Source organism: Terrapene carolina, unplaced genomic scaffold, assembly GCF_002925995.2.
Source record: "Terrapene carolina triunguis isolate 2854851 unplaced genomic scaffold, T_m_triunguis-2.0 Scaffold34029, whole genome shotgun sequence".
Classification (NCBI taxonomy): Eukaryota; Metazoa; Chordata; order Testudines; family Emydidae; genus Terrapene; species Terrapene triunguis.
Genome location: NW_020698380.1, coordinates 106,958 through 131,799, shown reverse-complemented (window position 1 = coordinate 131,799; position 24,842 = coordinate 106,958). Strand labels below are relative to the sequence as shown.

At 40.8% G+C, this 24,842-nt stretch overlaps 2 protein-coding genes across 5 annotated transcripts in view; one reads left to right on the top strand and one right to left on the bottom strand.

Moving 5' to 3' along the window:
* LOC112102150 (acyl-CoA dehydrogenase family member 11) overlaps positions 1–1,517 on the top strand; it is a 55,231-nt gene extending 53,714 nt beyond the window's left edge. The window contains exon 20 of the mRNA XM_024193262.2: positions 806–1,517. Coding sequence (XP_024049030.2) covers positions 806–920 — 115 coding nt within the window. The 3' untranslated portion in view covers positions 921–1,517. The remainder of the gene's footprint in view (positions 1–805) is intronic.
* A 1,262-nt stretch (positions 1,518–2,779) lies between these two features.
* The window catches only part of LOC112102149 (dnaJ homolog subfamily C member 13), a 101,990-nt gene continuing 79,927 nt past the window's right edge, over positions 2,780–24,842 (bottom strand). For 2 of the 4 annotated variants that reach the window (XM_024193258.3, XM_024193259.3), the window contains 15 exons: positions 24,103–24,216; positions 23,604–23,720; positions 22,557–22,734; positions 20,480–20,571; positions 19,186–19,285; positions 18,412–18,486; positions 18,130–18,242; positions 16,912–17,081; positions 16,314–16,356; positions 14,418–14,591; positions 13,190–13,369; positions 12,344–12,484; positions 11,435–11,578; positions 10,155–10,254; positions 2,780–3,822 (listed from right to left, as the gene is read on the bottom strand). In XM_024193258.3, the coding sequence (XP_024049026.1) occupies positions 3,725–3,822; positions 10,155–10,254; positions 11,435–11,578; positions 12,344–12,484; positions 13,190–13,369; positions 14,418–14,591; positions 16,314–16,356; positions 16,912–17,081; positions 18,130–18,242; positions 18,412–18,486; positions 19,186–19,285; positions 20,480–20,571; positions 22,557–22,734; positions 23,604–23,720; positions 24,103–24,216 (1,839 nt within the window). In that variant the 3' untranslated portion in view covers positions 2,780–3,724. Of the gene's footprint in view, positions 3,823–6,801; positions 6,914–10,154; positions 10,255–11,434; positions 11,579–12,343; positions 12,485–13,189; positions 13,370–14,417; positions 14,592–16,313; positions 16,357–16,911; positions 17,082–18,129; positions 18,243–18,411; positions 18,487–19,185; positions 19,286–20,479; positions 20,572–22,556; positions 22,735–23,603; positions 23,721–24,102; positions 24,217–24,842 lie in introns of those variants that run through there. The other 2 variants (XR_003899994.1, XM_024193261.1) reach the window with 2 other exon arrangements.

The window sequence follows — 24,842 nt, the reverse complement described above, 5'->3', positions numbered from 1 at the left end:
GCAGCTAGCATGATTACAGTTGATACCCAAGGGAACTGTAGCAGCTTGGGTGTAGTGAAAAGGAAATGGTACTTAAGAGTTGTAGAAGGATAAATGGCTCTATTCCCAACATAGCACCATTTAACTTGTGGTGGGAGGGATAGTTCAGTGGTTTGAGCATTGGCCTGCTAAACCCAGGGTTGTAAGTTCAATCCTCAAGGGGGCCATTTGGGGATTGGTCCTGCTTTGAGTAGGGGGTTGGAATAGATGACGTCCTGAGGTCCCTTCCAACCCCGATATTCTAGCTTCAGGGCTCTGTGGATCTGAAATCTCTAAACAGGCTGCTTACATTACAGTAAAAACTGAGTCATCATCTGGCAGTGCAAATAGGATAGGCTCTTCCCCCAGGCAATTGCCAGCAGACGTGGAAGGGCTTGCTTCCTAAATCAGTTTGACGCTGGCTTTTCCAAGTGCTCCGATCCTGTAAATGCATAAAAAAAGCTCCTGGCCCCATGTACTGGGTTCCTAGCTGGATTTAGTCTTGAGGAAGAATTTCCAGCTTGGATTGACTCCTGTTTCTTCTAGGCTAGTGCTACTCATTAAGAGTAACTCCTTCCCCATAACCAGTTCTGTTCAAACAATTCTAGCAACACATGTTTCCTTATTTCATGTATTAAGGAAATAGCCTACTTTACTGAGAAGACATGTAACTATAAAAGAAAATCTTGGGGTGCATTTTTTGCTGTCACATACCAAGCCACACTATTAGGTGCTGGCACTGCAGGCTCTAGAATACACACTAATTTCAGAACATCATCTTACACAGGTTTGCCTTTATTCGGACCCTACGAATAGCTGATGGGCCTGATGAAGTTCACCTCTCAGCAATTGCAAAACTGGAACTACGGGACCAAGCCAAGCAACTGACCTCAAAAATGTAATAAAGTTTAGTCGAATTGTACAATAGCATTACTTCTGTTTTATAAGGAATATCTCTGAATGATTTGGGGGGGGGGGGGCAACACTGAGGGTATTTGAACTAAAATTACCTATATTTTTAATATTTACCAAAATGTTAATTTTCTACATTCTACTGATAAGTTTAATAGTTCAAGGGTAACTTGAATTTGTTTTGCTTAGAGGTACCTGAGTCCTAAGCTGCTAAATAACATTTTTCCAGTTAATCTTCCAGCTAGTGACCTGAAAGGTTACTTTATCAAGCCCTTAGTTGTTCTTATGTTGTACTGATGTTCTCTCAATCAAGGCCTCTATGAAGCTGTCTGTCGAATGTTATATTTGTGAAATGGTTTCACTTAAAGCACTGCATCCAGCTAAAGCTTGCAGTTTACTGTGTGAGATTTAAAGTGTCACTAATGCATTGAATAAGTCTGAATAAAAGATTTCTCCCACAACAGTCCAATGCTGCTGCTTTGCTCAAGGAACAACAGTGTTTAGGGAGACTCCATTTCTTTTAGTATCAGAGGGGTAGCCGTGTTAGTCTGGATCTGTAAAAGCAGCAAAGAGTCCTGTGGCACCTTCTAGACTAACAGATGTATAGGAGCATGAGCTTTCGTGGGTGCATCCGAAGAAGTGGGTATTCACCCATGAAAGCTCATGCTCCTATACGTCTGTTAGTCTAGAAGGTGCCACAGGAGACTGCTGCTTTTACATTTCTTTTAGGTCATTCCTAAAGGCAAAAATCTTAGATAAGGGTTGCTCGTAGCACAAGCCAAAAATGCCTTAAAATCTACTGAACGATGCAGCCCACCACTGACAAGTAATAACTGTCTATACCTTGTGTAAAGTCAAGTCTGCAGGAGTTGAGGGGGAGGGAGGGGAAAGAGAATTAAGGAAACAAGAGAAAGCTCTTGCTTGCTGTCAGATTCTAGCCTTGTTCTGGCTGGTTGTAAAGAAACACTTTCTGCAGCTCTTCAGCAGTGTAGTGACAGACAGGCATCATATATGACATTGAATATTGATTTTACTACGCATCACTTATTAACATATCAAGTTTTAGAAGGAACTATTAGTTAGGGAGCAAGTGTTGCAGGCCACACAAACTCAGTCCAGAATGTGGGTATTCATTCAGCAAAGCCTCCATTGCTGCTACTCATGCTATTAAGTGTACACTGCTACTTATACTCTGCTAGCTTGATGAGAGTCTATACACAGGCAGAGGGATCATACCCAAGCTTGTAGCGTAGAGGTAGCTATCCCCTATGCCAATGGCATGTGTCTTCAGTAGACCAGACTGTGACCTCAGCAAAACCATAACACTGAATATTAAAGGACAGATTCTTTCCTCATGTGCACATATTTACAGACAAAGGTAAAATTTCATCCATTTTTTAGTTATGGCCATAATAATGACACTTTACCCAGCTGAACTTAACAATGAATATGGAAGGTCAATGTTGCTAACATTGCTAATAACTGAGGTTATGCATAGTGTTTAGCTGTGTATTGGACTGCATCTCCACAGCTCCAGGCTTTTTTGTATAATTAAAAGATCAAAGGGGCAATATAATTTTGACTTGTGCTGCATTATTTATCCAAATTGCTCTAATAGACACCTGTTTAATATTTTCTGGACTCTTTCCCTTGGGGATTGGCTGATTATTGCATTCCACCAGCACCCACTAGAAATATTTGTCCTGTTAAATACCAGAAATGGAAGAATATGGTCAGTTTTTACACCTCTACCTGCATTTAAAAGTTAGAGTATGTTACTATCTGAATTTTTACACATTACTCTGGAATTTGCTCTAGTTTTAGTGTCCAGGGTATAGGACTTTCTCCTTTGTCAGACATTTTCTGGGTGATAAAATACTTAGAATACACAAATTCCTTCAATACATTTTTTCCAGTCACTCAAGAACACCCCCCTCTCAGAAGTACGGTCTAGCTGGCTGCTCTAGAATTCTAACCATTTCCAAGAAGGAAGAAACATTCCATTAATAGAAAAGCTTTGTCTCATTAACAAGGCTCTCAATTCCCTTTATTTTTAAAATTTTATGTACATATGAGTGATCTGTATAATGTACATTCAATATAGAAAGCTTTTATATACTGGATAATGTATAGAACATTTCACAATTACACTAGGTTCTTACATACCAGGTTGACATTTTTTTTAATTTTTTTTTTTTTTTTGCTGAAGTGTTTTCAATTTGGTAAAGCCAGTTTATACATACAAGTGTCTAATGCGGTTTGATCTCAGGAAGATAATGTTAATGATTAAGGACATCAGTGAACCGGTGCAGGGACAAACCTCTAGTAAGTCATTGTTCAATGAGAATGATCATGTCAGGACTTGGAGCAGAGGAGGAAAATGCCCTGTTAGTGGGGATGGTGGAGGTCAAGTGACTTAGTCCAATTCTTCTAGACTGTAGTTCAACTCCAGTCATGCTAATTCATAAAATATAAAAACTAGGAAAAAGTTGTTTGATTCACAGTCTTGTAAACAAATAGAAAGGAACAAAATGTGCTTACGTACAACAAGAAAAAAAATTCTTGTGTACCCATTTGGGCTGATCCTTAGAGTGCTTTCTTATGTTACAATGTGACAGACTCACTGACTTTTTTCCCCTAAAAAAAATATATTCATAGAAAAAGGAATAACACTGTCAGGAAACAATTGGAAAGGCAGTAAGAGTTCATTTCAAAGCATCAGACGGAGGAAAGTGCTGTTCCTCATCACTGGCCAGTCTGCCTTTAAAAGTCTTTCATGGGTATTTCAAATCCCTTAGCTGGTATCTCCCAATTCATTGTCTACAGGGGGTGGTACACTGGGCATTACAGAGGATGTCGTTCCTGCAGTAAGGTAGCCAGCAACTCCAGGGCCTGGGGGGGGAGGGGAGGAGGAGAGGAAAGAGAAAAAAATATTGGTAATTAGTTTTAATATAATGAAATGGCTGTTCTCTATACTTATTACTCAGAATCACCCTTGTTAAAATTGTCATCTTTGAAAATACTGAGACACACAGTTTGATTGACCTTATAGTTTTGTTAACCTTAATAAGGAGACCATCTGTTTTATGGTTTTTATTTTTAAGACTTGCCATTAGGAATTGAGGATAAATCTCATTTATAGCTGTAGTCTGAGCACCTAGGAAATTCCTAGGATTTGTGCTTAAGGAAACAGAGGTGGCATGTTCATATATTTGAGAGTCTGAAGATTAATAAATCTAATGCGCTGAGTACCACTAGACAACAAGGAACAAACCAAAAAAACACCCAGAAAAATCAATTCCAGCCAAATGGAAGAGAAACTGACAAAATAAAGTGACCTAATGATAACTATCAGAGGGGTAGCCATGTTAGTCCTGTGGCACCTTATAGACTAACAGACGTATTGGAGTATGAGCTTTTGTGGGTGAATACATGCATCCGACGAAGTGGGCATTCACCCACGAAAGCTTATGCTCCAATACGTCTGTTAGTCTATAAGGTGCCACAGGAGTCTTTGCTGCTAATAACTAGTATTCAGATATTTTATAGCCTTTCAAAAGTGGTGTGCCAAGTCTTCATTTATTCACTCTAATTTAAGGTTTTGCGTGCCAGTCATACATTTTAACGTTTTTAGAAGGTCTCTCTCTCTGTCTGTATTACAGAACTAAACTATTTTTGTCTGTAAAGTAAACAAGGTTTTTAAAATGTTTAAGAAGCTTCATTTAAAATTAAATTAAAATGCAGATCTTATCAGTTTAGTGCAGTGGTTCTTAACCTGGGGTGCACGCAGCCCCTAGAGGTGCGAGATGCCCTTTCTGGGAGTGCGAGACATGCAAGATTTTTTTAGAAGGTAAATCATCGAAAACACAAATTAAGCACGGGCACATAAGTACAACTACTTTGTTTCATCAAGACTATGTATTTATTAACATTATACATTTTGTAACCATTACTGTAATATACAAAGTTTTTAAAGTAATTTTTGAGAAGGGCTGCAGAGCACTGGGACCAGGCCAGCAGCAAAGCCCTGGGCTGACTGCCGGTACCCCAGGAGGGCTGAGCAGGGCCGGAGGCCTGGACCCCGGCTGGCAGGGAGACGGGCAGCTGGAACCCCAGACCAGCAGCGAGGTGAGTGGGTCCGGCGACTGGTATCCCACGCCGGCAGCAGGCTGAGCGGGGCCGATGGCTGGGACCCCAGACTGGTAGCAGGCTGAGCGGCTCAGCCCACTGCTGGTCTGGGGTTCCGTCCCCCGGCTCCTGCCACCTGGGGTCCTGGCTGCCTGCCCTGCTCAGCCTGCTGCCAGCCAGGGGTTCTGTTCACCCAGGATGCCAGTGGGCTGAGCAGGGCAGGCGGCCGGGACCCCAGCTGGCAGCAGCATGCCAGTAAAAATCAGCACGCGTGCCGCAGGTTGCCGACCCCTGTTATAACCGGATACCCTCACTCTGGCGTTTATGCTTTCAGATACGACTAGCAGGAACTTCCATTCTTTGGAGGGATAAAGCCATTAAACTGTCTCACTAGCTGGCAATATTTCTATCCCTGTTGAGATGGCATAGCACAACTCCTAGTGCTTCTTTTTCACTTAAAAGGCAGAAAGCATTCAGAATACAAACAGCACTGCCAAGCCTGAAGAAAGTGAAGAAAAGGAAGGTCCCTGTAATTCTTGTTTGGATCGGAGTTTAACAGATCTGCACTCCTTCCCTTTTAACAGTAACCTTAGTCTACAGTGGATTTGTCACTAGAGCTTGAAGCTAAAGTCACTGCCACAAAGACTAAATTTTTCCATATGAGAAACCTGGACTCATAGATAGGATCTGGGTGACTCAAGAACAGTAGCCAAGTAAGGACATTACATTTTTATGACACCTCTTGTCTTGAGGTGATCCAAATGCATCACACCCTTCATGAATCTTGTGAGTAAACAGATAGAAAGTAGTCCACTTTCATGTTCATGAAAAGTTGATATAAAAGCAAAATCAACTGGAGGATGAAGTGTGCAGAGCACAGATTGGTGAAAAGAAGCTGGTTGTAGGGCAGGGGAAGTGCAAGGATCCATAGGGCTTTTTCAAAACAAAAAATCCTACAAAACCCCTTTGTTTTAGAAGTTATATGGCTTTTTGTTACCCTATATTCAAGGAGTTAGAACTTGTCACACTTAAATCATCAATGAATGTATCCATTTAATTTCCCATCACCTACATAAATACTGAAATCTAAAGTTCTATTCTCAAAACGCAATAGTATCTCCTTACAGCACACTGACAGCCATGCTGTTTTACATTTCAGAAGAAAAAGGCAAACGTGTGCCATGAGGAAACCAAAATGCACACCACCTTTCAAGAAGAGCCATGAAAAAACCACTTGGCCGTGAAGAAAAGTTAATTTTTGGCAACCTGCTACTTAGGGATTTCTGAATAAAGCTTAACTCCATTACTATATATATGCAAGGTATACTTGTTTCACAAACCAATTGGTGGATATATACCTTAGCCTACTGGCATAAAGCCATGGACTGGACTCAGAATCATGTGTGAACCCTAACAGATTCAAAATACTAATCCAATTCACTTGTTCCACAAATCTTTTCCCCCAGAAAGAATATTCCAATAAATTCCTTCAGGAATGGTTTAGTCTATATGTTTACATCATCATTCAGCAAGTTATCTTCTAGGAGGAGCAAGTTACTGTTCCAAAAGTTGTAAGTACAATTGCAGCAGTTTAATAGTCTGTATAGTATTTTGCACCCCTGTGCAATATTTTGAGGAGACTACACGCTTGCTTCTATTGTATAGCATGCATCTAAAAGAGCGTATAAGTCAGTTACTAGGAATGCAGTGAATGGAACATGCATTTAGCAAAATGATATCTACCTGCATTAGAGAGCTACACAGACGTTAGCAAGCTGCCTGGCAGAGCACATCTAAAGCCCACTTCTGAGGTGAAGGGGACTGCTACCAGTTAGAAGGGAAGGAGAAGAGACACCTGAGAGAAAAAGAAATAAGCAAGGGAAGTTGTAAGGGAAGGACAGACAGCGAAGCAGTTTGAAGCAAAGATAGGGCAGAATACTGTCAGCCCTGGTCTACACTACAGATTTACAGGACTGTAACTACGTCGCTCAGAGGTGTGGAAAATCCACACCTGTGAGCAATGCAGTTAATCCGACCAAGCTCCCAGTGTAGACGATGCTATGTCGACGGGAGGGTTTCTCCAGTCGACATAGTTACTGCCTCTTGGAGAGGTGGAGTATCTATACCAATGGGAGCAGCTCTCCCGTGTCAGCATAGGTAGCATCTTCACGAAGTGCTACAGCAATCTAAGTGTAGACAAGCGCCGAGTATAGAGAAATGCTCAGAGTTTATGGTTAGATTATCATTGCTACAGCGTCTTCCCTCCTATGATCAGAAAGCACTTTACAAGCATAAGGAATTTAGCCTCACCCCTGTCATTTAAGAATCGCCCAATGCTACAAACAAACGCATAGAGAGGTTACTTGACTTGTCCAGAAAGAATATTAATTGTTTGGGTCCCTCCCTCACCCCCCCACCCCCCCCAAACAGCTGAAGTCAGCTAACACTTTTACTATAGGATTTCTTTGGTATAAAATACTGTAGGACTCTATTCAGCAAAAATTAGCAAAAGAGCAATGAATCCATCAGCAGGAAGTCTACCAATGCATGGAACGAACCACATTGGCTCTGATGTCTCGCTGATAGCCGAAAGAAAGCAGAGACTATTTACCAAAAGAAATGGAGTAGGAAACAGCTAGACCAGAGGTGGGCAAACTACGGCCCGCGGGCCCGTCCTGTCCGGCCCCATAGCTCCTGGCCCGGGAGGCTAGCCCCCAGCCCTTCCCCGGCAGCCTCAGCTCACTGTGCTGCCGGCACAATGCTCTGGGCAGTGGAGGAGCGAGCTCCTGGGGCAGCACAGCTGCAGAGCCGGGGCCTGACCCGGTGCTCTCTGCTGCGCGGCGCAGCTGCCCATCCTGGTGCAGCCACACCGCCAGCCACCAGTGCTCTAGGCAGAGCAGTAAGGGAGCAGGGGGTGGTTGGATAGAGGGCAGGGGAGTTTGGGGAGTGGTCAGGGGCCGGGGGTGTGGGTAGGGGCCAGGGCAGTCAGAGGGTGGGGGCAGTCAAGGAGGAGAGGAGGGTTTGGATGGGGCGGGGGGAGATGATTGGGGGAGGTCCGGGGGCAGTCAGGGAGAAGGGGTGGTTGGATGGGGCAGGGAGTCCGGGGGGCTGGCAGGGGACAGAGAGCGGGGGGTGTGTGGATGGGACAGGGGTCCCCGGGGGGCTGTCAAGGAACGGGGAGGTTGGATGGGGCAGGAGTCCCATGGGGGGGCCCCATCAGGAGGCGAGAAGCGGGCGGGGGGATCGGATAGGGGCAGGGGCCGGGCCACGCCTGGCTGTTTGGGGAGGCACAGCCTCCCCGAACCGGCTCTCCATACAATTTCAGAAACCTGATGCGGCCCTCAGGCCAAAAAGTTTGCCCACCCCTGAGCTAGACAGTCTTGAACATCCCGTGTGACTAAGAAGTGCTTTGCCCTTTTCATGTAGGGCAAACAAACCACAAATTAGTGTTCTCCTGTTCAAATAATGGTATACTCCCAACAAATGCTAAGAATCTGCTCCTAGGCCAGTGGCTCTCAAACCTTTTTTTTACTGGTGACCCTTTCACATAGCAAGCCTCTGAGTGCGACCCCCCCCTTGTAAATTAAGAACACTTTTTAATATATTTTATACCACTATAAATGCTGGAGGCAAAGCGGGGCTTGGGGTGGAGGTTGACAGCTCGTGACCCCCCATGTAATAACCTCGTGACCCCCTGAGGGATCCTGATCCCCAGTTTGAGAACCCCTGTCCTAGGCCGTAACATTCTGAACCTCAATTAGCCAAAAGGGTTCAGTGAGATTTATCTGGAAATATAATCAGAAATATCAGAGCCTTTCCTTTCTATGCATTTGTCTTAATGTGTGAATAATCTAGTCAGTATTAATTCACAAGTGGAGGGTTGATGACCACATGCAGGTAGAGAGAAGGTGTGACTAAATCTGTGCTTATTTGGGGAGAGGCATGCAAGTTCCCTGGACTGTGAGGAAAAGCTTAGTCATATTTGACTTAAGGAGAAAAGGCTTAATGAAGGGGGGAGGGATAGCTCAGTGGTTTGAGCATTGGCCTGCTAAACCCAGGGTTGTGAGTTCAATCCTTGAGGGGGCCACTTAGGGATGTGGGGCAAAATCAGTACTTGATCCTGCTTGTGAAGGCAGGGGGCTGGACTCGATGACCTTTCAAGGTCCCTTCCAGTTCTAGGAGATAGAGATATCCTATTTATAAAAAAAAAAAAAAAGTCCTTCAAAATCAGAAGTCTTAAAAATTAAAATCTCACATCAACCCTTTGGCCTTTCCCTCAGTTTTGAATAATTTATTTTAGTGGAGAAATTCCATAACAGTGTTCTAGGTTGCTTTTATCAGCAATCAAAATGAAAAATCTAGCCATGCAAGTTTCTCAAAGTTTGAACTCTTCCTACCACAAAGTTACAGGTCTCAGAATACAAGTATGCTGCTTCAGTATAATTTTGAGCTTTCAGGAGTCAATAAATTAATCAAATATTTGCACAGTGTGAACAGGTAACATTGTGCTTCTTGATAAATCCAAGTCACAAAAAGGCGAAATTTGCTTTTGAACAAAAATTATGCCATTTGATAAATGGAGACTAGAACCCACACAACCAGAAGTGATGAAGCCATAATGAACTATGCTCTTAGGCACTTATGAGAACTTTGCCTGTGATATTTAAGTACAACAGCCAGCGGGAGCTGGAACAACTTTAGCTGTATCACCACAGAGCACTGTGAGGACTATTTGCTATGAAAATCTGCAAGCATAAGAAGTCTTACAAAGCCCAATACACTTTTATTTTTAAACACTAAAAGCCATAGTAATGGATTCCTCAGAAATATATGTTCAGGTATGCGCCAGCCATGGGCTAACAACAACAGATCAAACAGTATAAAATGAAAAACAACAGTACTTCATAGTGTTAGCATAGTGCAACGAAATGGCCACATGATGGCAGCAAAACTTTGGAGGATAGAGGATGTACCCACCACACCCTTAAACAATGAGTCAAGTATCTCAGCTCTATTCAGGCATATTTCAAGGTTCATTTGAAACAGTAGCAGTGAAGTGAAGGTTACAACTCTGATCTGAAATAAGTGTTGCTGACCTGTGAGGTATCCTACTGTTTGTGTCTCAGAAATGAACAAGTCATGTTTCTGATCTTTGAAGGCACTCCACACAGAGGAACGAGACAGGATTTCATTTACCTATAACAAAGAGCTGGTAAGTGTCTACATTTAATAACTGCTTACAATAGCTGGATGGAAACGTTCTACTCTTTACTCATGGTGGTAAGGTCAGTTTTTAGAAATTGACTAGATCTATAAAAATGAACACTTAAGTATCCAAATAGGCATACACAATCCTAACCCAAAACCACAACTATTACACAGGGTAAACAGTTGGTCGCCGTTCGGGTGGGGGTTGAATATACAAGCATGGATATCCCAAGAAGATTTAGTGCTACTGAACAGCTTGAATTTCTTCCTAGTGCTTCTCTTCCCTCACCCATTCAGTTGATCAACAAGGAGAGCAGAAGCAATGGTAGCAGCCTCCTGCCTCATATGCCAGATAGCCTGAGAAGCAGAACTGTTGCATTGCGGCAGAATCAGGACGTCAATCTGAATAGTACTTGACAGTCTTGAACGAGGATGGAAGAAGGACCCAGGACTAACTGAACCAGAGGGATGTATGAACAAGATTCTGATTTTAGTATTGCTGTGGGAGTGGGAACGTACACACTGTCTCAACTGGTCAGAGGAATCTGTGTTACTTGGACAATTTATTTTTTAGGTCTCAACTCTAAAGCATGCTCTGTGCAGAGGAATTTTCAAGAATCCAATTTCAAGCTGCAGTTCTCCAGATACTTTACTCTTTACCCACTGCAGTACAGGCTCCGAGAACACCTGTGCATCAGTCTTGCCTATCTACTTTCAGATGTCATCAGCCTTCCCTGGCACTCTAAGCCTCTCAGACGCTATTTCTATAGGTTTGTCTGGTGGCCTACAAATCTCATCCTCTGCTCCTGATCTTCCCTTCATAGGAAGATATGGATTGACTGACTCATTAAAAGCTGTGAATCTGGGATACTCTGCCACTTAACATAGACCACTAGTTGACACAGCTTAAGCACGTCAATAAAGGTTAGGCTGGGAGACATGCTCTCAGGTGTACTGGCTCAAAACTGTATCTGTCTATATAACGATTAAGCTTTCTCAAGCCCAGCGATTCAGAACATTGTTAGTTAGGGCGACCAGACAGCAAGTGGGAAAAATTGGGACGGGGGTGAGGGGTTATTAGGCGCCTATATAAGAAAAAGCCCCAAAAATCGGGACTGTCCCTATAAAATTGGGACATCTGGTCACCCTATTGTTAGTAAGTACTTACCTGTTCTCCATACTGTAGGCTGCGAGTCATAGACTTCAAGGTTTTAACTATCTGAGCCTTCGTGGCAGATGGGCTTTCCAAATTTTCTAGGCCAACACCTTCAAGCAATTTTAGGAGATACGGAACCAAATCTGCTTTCAAAGCCTACAAAGCAAAATTATTGGAGATACTTAATACTGTGGACTTTGAGAACATTTGAATTGAATGGACTTTTACCAGTGTTTGGTTGCTCACTTCACTCTGCTTTAGAACAGTTGATGCACTAAAGTTTTTTTTTTTTGTCTTTTTGAAATAACAGGATCTCTCTTCTGAAGATCCACAATACTCTGAACTGCTCCATTACACCTACTTCTGAAGACAGGTCAGTACATGTATGCAAACAGCTAAGCTCATGCTGCTGCAGACAAGATAAAAATGCCAGGAAAAAAAGAAAATGCAATGATGTCAATGAAACTCGGAAGACACTAAGCTACTCGGTGACAATTATGAAGTGAGTTGGCAGTTCTGCTCCTGGTCCATATCCTTGAAGCAAGCCCTACGGACACCTTTTTTTCCTACTGTTAGAAGTTAGAGAATGCAAGTCATGAGCTACCCGCTCACCTTAGAAGCTTTACAATAAAGTCTAAGTATGTTGTCCAAAGAGCCTGGGGAAGCCTGTACTGCAGTTCTGAGCTACGGGTGAGGGACTTCAGATTCTAGCTTTATCAAACCAGGACTTTTAATAGTACTAGACCGACAATGGGAAAATAGACAAGTTAATAGGCAAGACAGAAGTGAGCACCATCTAGCACTCTAAAGTAGTCAGTAATCACAGGACACAGTTCTTGCACACCTTCTGAACTAATGCACACCTGAGTGTGAGAAGTATTAGTAAGTACTTATACCATTTCTTTAGAACAGCTTGCTTACTTGGGCTACTAAATCATTCTGCTCCTTTTGAAACATTCGATTAAGTGCTTCACAGGCTAGACCAATCGTATCCAATCGCTTTTTCATTCCATTCATCAAAGGGCCAATGGTCTCAAGTGATGCCATTGCTCGAACACAAAGCTGTACGTAGAGAAGGAAAAGCATTTGTGCTGTATTGTATTTTTAATCTAAAATTCAAATCATGAGTACTATTGTAACTTCTACATCTACTGTGATGGTAGACTGCAGATATCCGACTGTCCCCTTCATATTTTCCTGGAGTTTTACATGTTTCACAATAGTAGCGGCAGGCCCCAACTGTTGCAGCAGACGTTTGCTGGATGCTTTTATCCATAATTAGGATGAATTAAAACCACTTACTAACCAATCAACCACAGTAATACAGCAAACAGAAGAAAAACCCACCTATCGTTAGAAGCTATGTTGGCTTAGTTTTAAGAATGTGGGGGTGAAATACCACGTAGGTAACCAGTATGGCTATTAGGAGAGGTCTCCGAAGATTTATTCGCCACAAAAGTAATTAAGGGCCTGTCTACAGGTTGTGGTAAAGTGCTCCAACATGTTGTGCTCCAATTACCCCGTGTAGACCTTGCTGGCACACTCCAAAAGGTACCTGGCTTGCATTAACACTACATTACCGCAAACTAGTACATTTTAGAGTCCGTCAGCCAGGTCTAAGTGTGGAAGTTAGAGCGCTCTACAAATCGCATCCCTCTAGAGTGCTTTGTTGGGCCAGGTAAACAAGCCCTAAGTTGGTATGAACGTATACGCCATATACACTTAGTATATACATTCCATCTAAAAGAAAAACCTTAAATGTGGTACCTCATTATCAGACAGTGTGTGTATGACACGAACAGCACTTTTAGGAATAGCATTGTTCTTGTGATTTAGAGCCTGGAGAATCTTGGGGAGATGACCAAGTGGTGGGACTTGATCTGCTAGCTGAGGCTGAGTGCTGAAGAGGCACACGGTTGCCGTTGTTACAGTTTCTAATGTTTCCCCCTGTGAAAGCATACAAGTCTTTGCATTAAATTATTAATTTTCCAGGTCAAAATTAGCTAGTACATTAAAGAAACCCAGTGCAAGTACTTGCTGTTTCAGATCTGTGGAAAGTCAGAAGTTACGAAGTATTACAGATACGTATTGATTTCTACAATGATTTAAAGCCAGTACATTTTGGGGGAAGGGGGGTAGAATGCATCTCTACTAACAAAAACCACAAGTTTGCATAAACTCACTGAATACATTGCTTCATTTAAAAAAGTAGAAGTAACTGAGCCAGCATGGGCTTCAGCCTACCTGAGTTCCTCCAGACAGTGTCCAGGGAATTATTAAAAAAATCAAATTTGATACCACTGAACCATTGCCTTCCCTTACAGAGTTTCAAGCACAATTAATGATTTTGCTCATCCTATGAATAAGCTAAAAAATGGATAATTCTTTTTACACTGAGCTGAGTGCTGGGGGAGGCAACCTTGCTCAGCAGTGATGTAACAGGGTCAACAGCAGAAAGGGAGGCCAGTGGCACAAACTGAACATCCATTTCTAACCTGCTCTTAATGTGGCAGTTTATGTTGGCAAGTGCTTCTTTTCCTGTGATTTTTTGTACTGTTAGGTTGAGCTAGACAGGTGCAGTTTTCCTCCAAGCAAGCCATGAAGTTACAGAATGTTTGCGGAACTATCTTGGATTTGCATTCCCCAGTCAATACTGTGAGCTAAAACTCCAATAGGACTTAAAGGAGCAATCAAAAGACAGGGACTCTTGATTGAAGGCATTCAAATTCTAATTGTTTGCTTATTTAGTATTTTTAAAGCGCTTCATCATATCTAAGTGCTTTTGCACAAAAATCAGAAATAAGATTTAAAGCTATTTCTATGTTGGAAAGGAAACTGCTACCACCACTGCAAGCAGAAATACAAGCAGCAAGACAGAAGCAAAGTTAACCAAATGCCAATTAGCATCTTACGTTATTGCTCTGAAACTTGCCCAACTTTGCCCTTACTATATGTTGAACACAATTTTGAAAGCATAGCTACAAAGGCTTCTTACATGGGGGTTATTTTTCTCCAGCAGTTCAGTGAATTTTTCCAACAGTGCAATAAGAAATTCTCTAGGTTTTCGTAGAACCCAGGCCGGCTGGGCAATAAAGATTCTTAAGAAGACTCCCCCTACAGAAAGTTCACCTTCTGCTTCACCATACACCACAGCAAAGTCTTCAGGCAGCTATATAAAATTGGAGAAGAACAGAAGTTACCATATAACTCAGCAACAAGTCACCCCTCTTATCAGGAAAGAGGCAAATCAGTAAAACCTTGCAACCAATTACAGCCATGATTTCACTAAAGTTTTTTCATTAAAGGAGACTCGCATAACACCAGCTTTCTGTTCCCTAAAACACATCCAACATGGAATTGTTCAGCAAAGTTAGCAATACCATAATTTCTTTACAGTAACTTACTGCAGAAACACTAGGTACCTGATTCTTCCCTATATAACAAGATTCTGAACTTGGAAGTACTGTATGGTGAGTGGGCATTTTCAAGTAAATCCATGGGTTCAGCTAGTTGCAGTGAATGCAAACATATTAGTGATGGACACTAATCACAAAAGAAATTAAACAACATGGCTGATGAAGACTGAGTTCTATGTATAGAATTAACTGAGGATAATTTAACGAGCCTGATTTCTTAGTAAATTATCTCAACTTTTATGAAAGACATTCAAATATTTGAAGCTCTACACCAGAACTGGTAGAAAAGTTCCAGTTCAGATTTTTATTGGAACCAACAATTGCAATTTCCTTCTTGTGTGTTTGACAGTTTAAAGGGTGAAACCATACAGCACGTACTCTACAGGGCATGGTGTGTTGTTTATGTTAAGCTATTTCCTAACACTACTCAATTGTCTCCCCTCAGAAAACGCCGTTCTGACAAATTACTAGAATTGCAGTGGCAGTGGAAGAGATTCTAATGTGTTAGTCTGTATCCACAAAAACAATGATGAGTACAGTGGCACCTTAAAGACTAAGATTTATTTGGGCAAAGGCTTTCGTGGGCAAAAACCCACTTTTTCAGATGTAGGGAGTGAAAATTACAGATACAGGCATAAATATACTGGCACATGAAGAGAAGGGAGTTACCTTACAAGTGGAGAACCAGTATTTCTTGGTATTGACACCTCCTCCTCAATTATTGGGAGTGGACCACATCCACTCTGACTGAATTGACCTTGTCAACACTGGTTCTCCTTTGTAAGGTAACTCCCTTCTCTTCATGTGCCAGTATACTTATGCCTGTATCAGTAAGTTTCACTTCATGCACCTGAAGTGGGTTTTTTACAAAATACCCAAATAAATCTGTCAGTCTTTAAGGTGCCACCGGACTCATTTTTAGGACAGATTTACAAATACTTTACCATACATTTAACAATTCAGACTAGTGAGGTGGCATTTACTATACAACCAATTCAATTGGCCCAGACATACATTTTTATGTGATGAAAACCTCAATGGCTTACTAACAACTGGAAAACAGAGTAATTTGCTATGATCATGTAACAGAAGATTTGATTGTTTAGAAAGTCAGCATACTGGGGACCAGTTAAGGTTCTCTGATCACAATTTAGTTTTGAACGTCACTGTTAAGTTTATATCTTATATACGTTTGTAGCCCACCTGTGTTTAAATGCTTCTAGCAAGAGACCAAATTTGTGGGGTTATTTGGAGGATAGATTCAGTAATTCTACAGTGTAACTTGTTTTTTAGATGTTAACTCTAGACTACAGTAATGAGAGAGAGCAGGTGGTTTTTGCTAGAAGCGTGTCGCTGGCATTTTCTACGCCACTGCAGAGAAAAGGAATGCATGTGAAAACAAAGCATGAGCACTTATTACCAATTTCCCTACTGTTTCTCTTGGGGCCCCGAAATATGAACATTTTTGCTTTTACCTTCCAGTTAGTGTCAGGGTTGTCCCTCTGAAGTTTAAAGTGCCTATTATAAAAAAAAAAAACCAAAAAAAAAAGGAATTAGGTGAATTAAAAGACGATCGATCCTAGATACAACAAAACTGGCTCCCATTCAAAATCCCAACCTTCACTCTCCTTATTGGCTCCCCCACTCCCTGTCATGTGTAATGGTTAAGCAAGGGTCACATTCCAAAACTCTACCTTCTTTCCCCCTCACTTTCAATTCTCCCTTCTCAAGTTTGAAACAATGTGACCTGTTGGGCTGAGAGAGCACACAGAACTAAGTGCCTTCCTTTTCTCTGGATCTTCATAGGCAGCAGGTGGCCATCAGGTGGCAGTTACATGCACTGCATTGCTTGGTACTTATTATTCACAGTTGTGCTGAGGCTCTACTCAACCCACGTGCTCCACTGGAAGGCATTGCCTTAATCCTTCTCTACTTTTTAATCAATCAGAACTCAAATTTTGTCACAAATGGATATTTCTGTTAATTAATGAGAATGAACTTAAGGAATCAAACTGCTACACAAGTGTGTCACTTAGCAAATACAGTAGCTATTTACACAGTAAGTCTACATACTCTAGCATCATTTCTCGAACTGTTGTTGATACTCTCTCCCTGGAGAGATCATTCCAGATTAACTCAGGATTTTCATGTGTTCCTTCAAAAATATGAACAGCAGCTTCAGGGTTATCTCTCATGGCATCCATAAAGACTCCAGGCAGAAACTTCATTAGTGTAATTCTAACCTGCAAAAGAAAAGAAAAGCAATCCTCACCATCTTGTAATATCAACCACCATACCAGTTAAACTCAATGGCATCATAAAAGGTCTTCCTATGTAAAGTTTTTTTTTTTTAAATTATGTATTTGTACATGACTATGCCAAAATACTTCTGTCTGATAAGAGAAAGCATCATACAAACTCAATTTCATGTCTATTTCAGTTAATAAGCTATCTGGTATAAAACCCCAACCATTAACTTCATAATGAGAAATGGCATCTCAAATGCAGGCATCTAATGACTAAAAGTCCATTAGAAATCATAAATCTGAGATCACATCTTTGTTATGCTGGTTACTGGTGCTTTTGAGATTTTATACTGAAATCTCACAATTAGAAAGTTATAAAATGACTAATTCATTTCAGTTAAATAAATACAAATTATATATTTTTTCTTTACATAAACATGAAAAAAAAATAGCTGACATTTTTTATATGCAAGTTTGATTTTCAATCTCATCCGCTATTGAGCATCTACCCTTTAGTCTCCTTCCTGAAAAGATGCCTTTTGTCCCTATCAATGACTTTACATACTGGAAAACAGTATTTCCTAAATCCATACCCCTCTAGATCTACCAATGTGATCTATATCTTACCAAGTACTCTTGCCAACACATGAAACATATCTGTTCCATGGAAGCTTCCATGGAACATTGCAATCTAATCACATTACAAAAGGTAAAATGTTTTCAGACAAATACCTAATGTTACTATAACTGAAAGATTAGAGAAACATTCAGTTTTTCTAGCCAGTTTCCCTGTTGTTGTACAATCAGTTTCCCGTGTTTGAGTCTTTCGCAAGCAACAGAGGAGAAAAGCTTAAGAAAACCTTGTGAGCCCACAAAAGCTGTTGGGAGGGGGAGGGGAACTCACAGGTAGGTGTAGTAAACTACATTTAACTCTTCAAAGTTGACTGAATTTTGAGTTGTTCAGTACCTCTTCTTTGATTTCAGGGACACCAAGTCCTTTGTGTGAAAAATAACCTAGCAACTTTTTAAATTCACTCTTGCTCACCTTTGGACCCACTAGCTTATCTGCAGTCATTTTGGCAAAAAGCTCTGCTGTCTGGGTTCGGACCTGTGGATGTGTTGAATTGCAGAACATATCTAATAAGTAGATTAAAGCACCTGTTTGGAAAAACAGGGGGAAAAAGTTTAGGTTTTTCCAAATCACAGCAGCCACTAGTTATACACTGCTCTCAGTATCAGAGCTAAATCTCACACCACCGTGTCTGCAACAGTTTTGATCTTCATTTTGTACAAGTCTATTTTATCAGCCATTCAGAGAATACTGTACCTTTTGCCATGGCCTCTTTAATTATTTTTGTACTAGATGTCAAGGCATAGAGCGTTTCAAGAACAAGCTGCCGACCTGTCAAGATTAAACAGAAATATGAGAGAAACTATGACTGCTGTTATGATCAGTTCTTCCATACAAGATTTATTGGACTGAGCACTATGAAGAACAGAACACTACAGTTCTGGTGTTAAGCCAACCAAGGAGTTTTTCCTCCCAAAGAACTGGTTCCTGGAAAGCATAATAATGAGTAAAAAATGAAGCCTACCTAATGAGAATTTGAAAGAAAGGATTTGAAACTAAGTACAAGTTAGAGATAGCAGGCTTAGAGTCCTGACTAAATTCCAGTTAGGCAAGTATGTTCCATCGATCTAAAATTTACTTTATAAAGTTCATAGCAAAGGTGTCGTTCAGGTGAAGACCAACAAGTTGAAACTACAAAAATTGAAATATTGCACAATTTATAGATTTTAGAATTGTAGAGATAAGTATTCAATTTATAAAGTGAATGTCAAAGAGGTGTTAATTGTATGATTCCCAAAATGAAAAGCTGGAAATCTAAGTGCTTAAGAGGTGTGTTTGAGCTGAACCAAAGGTTAAGTGCATAAAATGGGTATCCAGGTCATGCATATTACAACATTAAGGATCCCCTCAGGATCAGGTTACAAGTTCAGCTACTTGCATTCCAAATCATTAACTTTTCCCAAGTTTGTTTGTTTTTTTTCCCCCCCCCACACAAAAAAAACTTTCTACAAGCAACTGCCCAGTACATACTTGAAGGCAGAGAATGCAGGAGGGCCAGTAAGTTGGAAAGAATCATTGCCTCGGCAATATTGTTAACACATTCCTGGTTACAAGTCACTATGTTCACCACCTGCAAAATATCAAAAGCATGAATCATTAGAAAAAAGTAAATTTCCTGGCAAATGGCTAGAACAGTGGTTTCCAAACTTGTTCCACCTCTTATGCAGGGGAATGCCGCTGGCGGGCCAGGCCAGTTTGTTTACCTGCCACGTCCGCAGGTTCGGCCGATCGCGGCTCCCACTGGCCGCGGTTTGCTGCACCAGGCCAATGGGAGCTGCTGGAAGCGGCGAGGGCCGAGGGACGAACAGGCCAGTGGGAGCCGTGATCGGCCGAACCTGCGGACGCGGCAGGTAAACAAACCGGTCCGGCCCGCCAGGGGCTTTCCCTGTACAAGCGGCGGAACAAGTTTGGGAACCACTGGGCTAGATTATACATTTAAGCCACTTTTGGCTAAGAAATGCAGTATTGTATCAGGTAAATTCTCTTGAGGCAGTATGGTCCAGTCCATGGGGCACTGGATTAGGACTCAAGAAATATAGCTCTGCAACTGATGTGCTGTATGACCTTGGTCAAATAACTTCGCTTCTGTACCAGTTTTCCTTCCCATACTTTGTCAGGAGTATTTAGCTTACTCTTCAAGGCAGGGTCTACCCTACTATGTGTATGCACAACATCTAGCACAATGGGACCACTCCACCCCCCTGTCTCGGTCAGCACTTCTAAGCACTACTGCAGCACAGTAGTCTCCAGTGTGTGCAATAAACCTAGATTCAAAACCCAATGTTGAAATTTTACAAGGACATGTACAATGAAGGTGTTAATTCCTAAAAATACATATGTTAAAGTTTTTGGCTATGGTTAAACTAGCCTAAATTAATATATTATATATATAAAAGCGCTAAAACCATTGAGAAAACAGATTCAAGAGCTATTTGGTAGCTGTTTGATAAACAAATGTTAGAAACGGATAATTTTTTCTAGTATATCCTAAAACAGTCCGCATTCAAATGTACACCCAATGTTCAGGAACTACCATATGAAGCGGTAAGCTTGGAATGAGGTCAAGATTTTAAACAGGAGCAAGTTATGACTGATATTTGACAGATTTTAACAGAACAGTTTCTATCTGCAAATTAAAAAATTGCAATTTCTTAACCTAGCCTGGTGTACCTGGCTCATCTATGCAACAAACTACATTCAGCATCCATGTGATTGGATACTGTGGGTTGGGAAAACAAAAATATTGCTTAAGCAATGTTTTTACCTCTAAAGCCAACTGCTGCACTTGACCAGCTCCATGGACACGCAGAAGAGAGAATATCAGCTTAAAGTGACCTATGCATTCACACTCAGAACCTATAAAGGAGGAATAAGTTATTTTACCATTGGAAAGAACACTTACCGGAGAGCTTCCCAATCAATGTTATACACAGTATAAATTACTTTAAAAGACTGTCCTTGTGTTTGTAAAATGGAGTCCTGGTCCATAACCAGGACTCCTAGCTACTGCAATACAAATAAGTAACCACGCATAAAATATCTGAAAAAGCTGCCTGCAAGTCCAATTGTGAAAGCACCAAGCCAACTGAAAAATAGCTATATCAAAGAAAGGGGATCAGTATAGGTTTTGCCCCATTAGAATGGCACTATTGGAAAACCAAGTACTGAGTAGATAAAAAAAAATAGGATGTATAGTTTCAAGTTTGCAGGAACTGGCGAGCACCTGCCAAACACGATAAGTCAGTTAAAATCAAATACATTTTAACTGATAGATAGTTCGAACTGTTTTCCAGACATTTAGCTATTTCCGCTCTTTTGCTGTTACAAAGTTAGTCCATTTTTACAGAGTTAACATACATTTGACACTAATGTTCAGTCTCTATTTCAAACACTTTCATGCCAATCCTACCCCGTGATCTTCTCTGCAAGAACTTGCTGCCTGTCAACTGCAGAACTGCTAACATGACGACCTTCAGTGTTGTAAGAATTAAATTTAGAGAGCACTTAGTTCTAATCTTTTCCAAAGTGAGCTTTCACTACTTGTAGGGACATGACCAACATTATAGTCACATTTCTGCTTCCAGTGTTACTTGTAATGTATGAGATTACTACTTTCAGTTACAGTAGTTTCCTGTATTCTTCCTGTTTATTTTGTGCATTTGACAGCTCTTCAGTTTTGGGACTGCCCACTCTTCCTTAAAGAAAAGGCCCTTAAAGTCAGCAACAGAAGAGCCAAAAAACCCACCTTTGTTTTTAAAATAGATACTTTTAAATATTTTTAAATTCCTTTAGCAAAATTTTTTCTTTAAGTTAGCATTGACAGTAACCCCCCTTTGAAGGAACACAGAGAAACAGTTTCACTTTAGACACATTAATTTTTATCTTCAGTTTCAGTCTGCAATTGTCAGAGAACCTGATTAGAACCCAGGTTGTTCTGGAAAGACTTAAAAAAAAACCCCATCACACAACCTTTAAATGAAAGCTCAGCTTGATTACACAGAACGTAGTATGTAGTAGTTCACCAAAACTCCCATCCCCTCTTTGGCCCCTTCAGAATAGCCTATTCTGCGGATAGAACTTTACTAACAAAAGCAGTCATTTTTCTCTACTTCTGAATAGGTCTAGGCTGCATCCCCACCACTCCAAGAAAACTTCAGTGTTGTAGTATTATTGCACATCCAAAGACATGAATTAAGAATTTCTAATAAAAGTTTTCCTCTAGGAATAGTTTCCATAAAACTAAATTAAAAATTTAGCAATCCAGTGTGTTTGAAGAGTGTCTTCCCTCAAAATACTAAAACATTTTCTACCATCCCTGGGGTTCCATCCTTTAAACAGAGCTATGCTAGGACACATTTTTTATTTTGTTGTTGTTTTTTTAAAGTGGGTTGGTTTTCAATAAACCTTTGAACACAGTACAATAACTCTGCAAAATGATCCTGATATTTCACAACACTAGGCACGTGTATTCACACCCCTTTTTACCATAGTGACTAAAAAAAACTGAAGAGATTTTACTCACTTGGCAAAAAAATTGCTCTCCTTGGAGAAGTGGTTAAGCAGATTTCTGTAGGACTGATGTACCAACAAAACACCTTCTCAATGAAATTCACTATTTTCCTAGCAAAGAATTCTATCAATGCTGCTGTTAAACTATTTAAAGATCTGTTAAAAGTATTCCAGAAATACTCCTTTTAAGACAACTAGCTAGCCAGCAGCATGAATCTCTACAGCTTGGCAACAAGTGCAGGTTTAGTGCTAGAGTCATATCTAAAATAAATCTATAATAAGGTCATTTTCAAGGTGCTGCTTATTGATTAATTCAATGTGTTTAAGTTTACCTGGGTTGTGTTTTATGACATTTCTCAGAGCCTCCAATGCCATTTCAACCCTCCGTAACCGGTCTCCATGTTGATCAGACTCTACTTTCCCAGTCTGTGTGATAGCCATTAACGTGTGAAGGTACTGTGCCTGTGAGCCAATGTAATCCAAAAGGCTTGCAGCAAAAGCTTTTGGAAACTTGAAATAATGAAGAGATCAGTAAGTGTACATAAGAATCTTTATAAATTATTTCAAAAACATGTACAAAGCATTCTGCACTAGAAGTATTGAACTGCATTGTACAGCAAGCTCATACCTAAGGAATATATGGTCAAAAGCCATTTTCAAATTCAGTAAAGTGGTGATGCTCAGCTTTTCCATACCAGAACCTCCCCTTCCACCAGTGCATGATCTAGCTAGGATTCCTTTCCAATTTAGCAGAAGGTTCTGACCCTTAGTGGATAACTATTGTATATTCACACCAGTCTTATTGTAATGCCTATTTTTCCTCTTCTGACATGATAGTTCTACAGTTTAACTACAGGTAAAAGCTGTTAAGAGTTTGATGATGTGACCAAGCATCACCATCTTTGTTGAGAAAGCAAAACTAATAGCTTAAGAGAGAAGAGTGTGGACTACTCAAGCTCTTCTAAGGAAGTATTTAGCCATTTAAAATTGTGTCAAAATGCCCGTGCGCCAAATTCTGACCAAACCCATGCTTTTCTTTGCCAGTGAGAATTTCAATTTGATTCTTGTCTCTCCTTTTAATTGGGAGATAAACAAGATGATACATCCTAAGCAAATGGAAATGCTTAAGATCATAGTCTACACTAGAACGCTGAGATACCCTGAGAAGTTAACAGGAGCTACAGATGCCCCAACTTTAGAGGCATATTTCTAATGGTACTGTGCTGAAGCTTGTGTGTAAAATTTCCTGGGCAGTGTTAACTCTTGATACCCTTCAAAATGCTATTTGGAATGGGAGTTTGGCTTAAATTCACAAAGTAAGTACCATTTGAAAGACCAGCTTGAGGTTTCTTCACAAATAGCAAAATTAACAATCTCACCTCTAGCTGAAAAGTAGGGACTTCATTGTAAACTCTAACAAAAATCTCTCCCACAATAAGTTCTTTTGCATGGTCACTGAAGACAAATTCAGATCCAAAGCTTTTGTCACAATCACCCTTTAAGAAAAAAAATTATGCTTTGTTAAATATATTTACAAAATGACCTACCATATACAGAAAAACATTTTATAGAGGTATGGAAAAGAGTTAACTGCTGAGACTCCATTATTTCCAATGGAAACACAAACAAGGCAAAAGCAACAGCGCAAGACTTCATACAAATGTGTTTTAAGTTTGTAAAATAAAGCAGTGAGAGCAAAAGTATCTGAGAAGTTGGCCAATGTAAGGTTTCCCTCAGTGGCTGGATAATTAAAACTGCATGAGTAGATTTTTCCTGAGCTTTAAAAAGCTTCCTATAATGTGAGCATACCAGATTATTTAAGGCAACCTAGAGAAAGGCCTCTATCAAACGTTTTTTTTTTTTTTAGAAGTGCCTCACTCTTTTTATCATGCTTTCTTGTTCAGATTCCAGGAATTCAAGAAGTTCAGCTCTTGTCCCATTGTTCCAGATCAAGTAGGGGCTCTCTGTGTTGCTGTTGAGCATCTTCAGAATCTAGGAGACAGCATAAAGAATTTAGGCAAATAAGTGGGTTTAACAATTCTACACAAAAAAGCAAATTCAGAGTTTTAACACTGTTCCAAGAAGAGAGATCATTGGGGGGGGGGGGAAGGGGGAAGAGGGAGAGAGAGGGAGGAGGGGAGGACTATGGCCTTTGTGAAGATCTGGTTCAGATTATGTGGCCCATTGGCTAGATCTTGGATTTCAGGAGTAGGCTTAAGGCCAAAATTTTTCAGATATGATTTTTTTTTGGCTGGTTTTGCATGCATAGTTTTTCCATCTCTTCTTCCTACTCCACACATGCCAGAAACTAAACAGCAGCAGCTCCCCCATGCAGCCACAATTGGAAGCAGGACACCTTCATAGCCTATGCTGTAGCTCCTTCCCTTGGACCTGTGTTTGGGCTTCAGTATTACTCCCTAGCCTGCAAATGCTTCCTTTCCCTTCCATACCGTTGTTTGAAGTCACCCTCCTCCCCTCACCTTCTTCATCCCTATGCTCTCCTCTTCATGCTCTTTTCCAACCCCGTCCCCACACACACATTTCAGGAGATGACCCCGACAACCTCATAATTGTACTTTACACTGTCCTCTGCCTGTTCCAGCTCCAAATAAGCTTAC